This window comes from Oncorhynchus mykiss, chromosome 5 (genome assembly GCF_013265735.2).
Source record: "Oncorhynchus mykiss isolate Arlee chromosome 5, USDA_OmykA_1.1, whole genome shotgun sequence".
NCBI lineage: Eukaryota > Metazoa > Chordata > Actinopteri > Salmoniformes > Salmonidae > Oncorhynchus > Oncorhynchus mykiss.
In genome coordinates, this window is record NC_048569.1 from 84,581,781 (window position 1) to 84,584,520 (window position 2,740).

The window sequence follows — 2,740 nt, forward strand, 5'->3', positions numbered from 1 at the left end:
TAGCGGATTCTGAAAGGAACATCGGTAGAAACCAAGACCCAATAAACAACTGACTGTTAATGACTGTTAATGTTAGACATTTTAATACTGGTCTAAAGTGAATAGCAAAAAGACAACAGACCTTACATCTCAAAATGGGATGCTTTGAGTGTTTCACTTTACTCTCATCTACCGGCCGAGGATTTGGCAGCAGAACATGGTTGAATCAACTTGACAAAATGTAATAACCAGAATGACGCAAGGCCATGTGAAATATATACTTTAATATGACCATACATTTCTCAAGATCAGTACAAAGTATTATTCTATTTAGTGATGCTTTCATCATAGCTTTCTGTTTCCAAGACAGACATACAAACAGGACAGAGATGAAACAAAACAACTATTACAGAAACACGTTGACTGTATGACACTTACTGTACACGCAAACAACGATGTGCACGTGCTCAGACACAATGTGGACATGTGACACACTGATTAAGAGGGAAGGAGGGAGGGGGTTAGCGAAAGAGTGAAGAGGGAGGAATGCATTGATAGATACAGTGCTAGGCCAGCCCCGGAGGAGAGGAAACAGGGCCAGGTCAGGCCCGGGGGAGAGGAAACAAGACCAGGCCAGGCCCGGAGGAGAGGAAACAAAGCCAGGCCAGGCCCGGAGGAGAGGAACCAGGGTCAGACCCGGAGGAGAGGAACCAGGGTCAGACCCGGAGGAGAGGAACAAGGGCCAGATCCGGAGGAGAGGAACAAGGGCCAGATCCGGAGGAGAGGAACCAGGGTCAGACCCGGAGGAGAGGAACGACCCGGAGGAGAGGAACCAGGGTCAGACCCGGAGGAGAGGAACCAGGGTCAGACCCAGAGGAGAGGAACAAGGGCCAGATCCGGAGGAGAGGAACAAGGGCCAGATCCGGAGGAGAGGAACAAGGGCCAGATCCGGAGGAGAGGAACAAGGGCCAGATCCGGAGGAGAGGAACAAGGGTCAGACCCGGAGGAGAGGAACAAGGGCTAGATCCGGAGGAGAGGAACAAGGGCCAGATCCGGAGGAGAGGAACAAGGGCCAGATCTGGAGGAGAGGAACAAGGGTCAGGCCCGGAGGAGAGGAACCAGGGTCAGACCCGGAGGAGAGGAACAAGGGCCAGATCCGGAGGAGAGGAACAAGGGCCAGATCCGGAGGAGAGGAACAAGGGCCAGATCCGGAGGAGAGGAACAAGGGCCAAATCCGGAGGAGAGGAACAAGGGTCAGGCCCGGAGGAGAGGAACCAGGGTCAGATCCGGAGGAGAGGAACAAGGGCCAGATCCGGAGGAGAGGAACAAGGGCCAGGCCAGGCCCGGAGGAGAGGAACAAGGGCCAGGCCAGATCCGGAGGAGAGGAACAAGGGCCAGATCCGGAGGAGAGGAACAAGGGCCAGATCCGGAGGAGAGGAACAAGGGTCAGACCCGGAGGAGAGGAACAAGGGCCAGACCCGGAGGAGAGGAACAAGGGCCAGATCCGGAGGGGAGGAACAAGGGCCAGATCCGGAGGAGAGGAACAAGGGCCAGGCCAGGCCCGGAGGAGAGGAACAAGGGCCAGGCCAGATCCGGAGGAGAGGAACAAGGGCCAGATCCGGAGGAGAGGAACAAGGGCCAGATCCGGAGGAGAGGAACAAGGGCCAGATCCGGAGGAGAGGAACAAGGGCCAGATCCGGAGGAGAGGAACAAGGGCCAGGCCAGGCCCGGAGGAGAGGAACAAGGGCCAGGCTAGAACCAGAAAAACCTCCTTATATAATGAAAGCTTCACTGGATAGTTTCCCATCACCATAGGAAACTACTGCACTGCAGTGCAATCGCCTTAGGGACTAGCTAGCTGAATGATTTTCCTTTCTTTTAGTCTTTCAATGAAATGTTCTTTTGAACCTGGTTGTTAGTCTGTGTCAGCAGCTGTCAAAGGGATGACAAAAAAGGAACAAATAAAAAATAATCTCCATATACACATAAATATGATACGATAACCTCAGGTGGGAAATATACTTGTTTAAGTCAGTAATAAAGCTTTTGACCATGCAACAATGTTCATCAGTACCTTTTAAACACAACTATGAACTCAGATTAGACCAACCGGCGACAAAACAGATGCCAAATATGTACAAAAAAATATAACAAAAATAACAATATCTCTCTTTCTGCAAGAATGTATTTCTATGTCATATATATTACAGCTTAAGTTGTACCATTAGTCCAGCACGTTTAAGATGTGTACAGGTAGCTTAAGTGGGAGGAAACAAAGCAACATAGACGGGTTAGGTGACAACATCGCGAAAACCATGCACGCATTTCAATGGGGCAGAAGGCCGTGTGTTGTGGTTCTGGATGGCCAGATAACTAGCAACAATGACAAGAATCTGCCATGTGGGGAACTGTAGGTGGCTCGTTTCAGCTTGTTTTGACTGATGTCACGTCTATGCTAATATGGCGAATATTCTCTAGCTAGCTAACCAACTGTAACAATGTATTTGTTTTCAATGAACATTAGAAACAAAATATATTTGACATGTTATCAACAGTCTAAGCCAACCCCATCTGTTTAACCCCATAGTTGCACATGTGTTGGTTTTGTTGCTAAACAACCAATCCGTCTATATAGTCTATCATGGGTCAACACTACAAGGTTATGGTGAGCATTTAAATATGCCTGTATGGAAATATATATATAAGCTGTAAAAAATCAAATATATACTCCAAATACATTTATATATACATAAATATGTTA

At 48.6% G+C, this 2,740-nt stretch overlaps 1 protein-coding gene across 1 annotated transcript; it reads left to right on the plus strand.

Annotated features, from left to right (window-relative positions):
- The first annotated feature begins 455 nt into the window (after positions 1 to 455).
- LOC118964730 (basic salivary proline-rich protein 3-like) lies at positions 456 to 1,778 on the plus strand. Its single transcript, XM_036979073.1, has 2 exons — positions 456 to 465; positions 550 to 1,778. Exons 1-2 carry the CDS (start codon positions 456 to 458, stop codon positions 1,776 to 1,778), a joined length of 1,239 nt encoding a protein of 412 aa, XP_036834968.1.
- Positions 1,779 to 2,740: the final 962 nt, after the last annotated feature.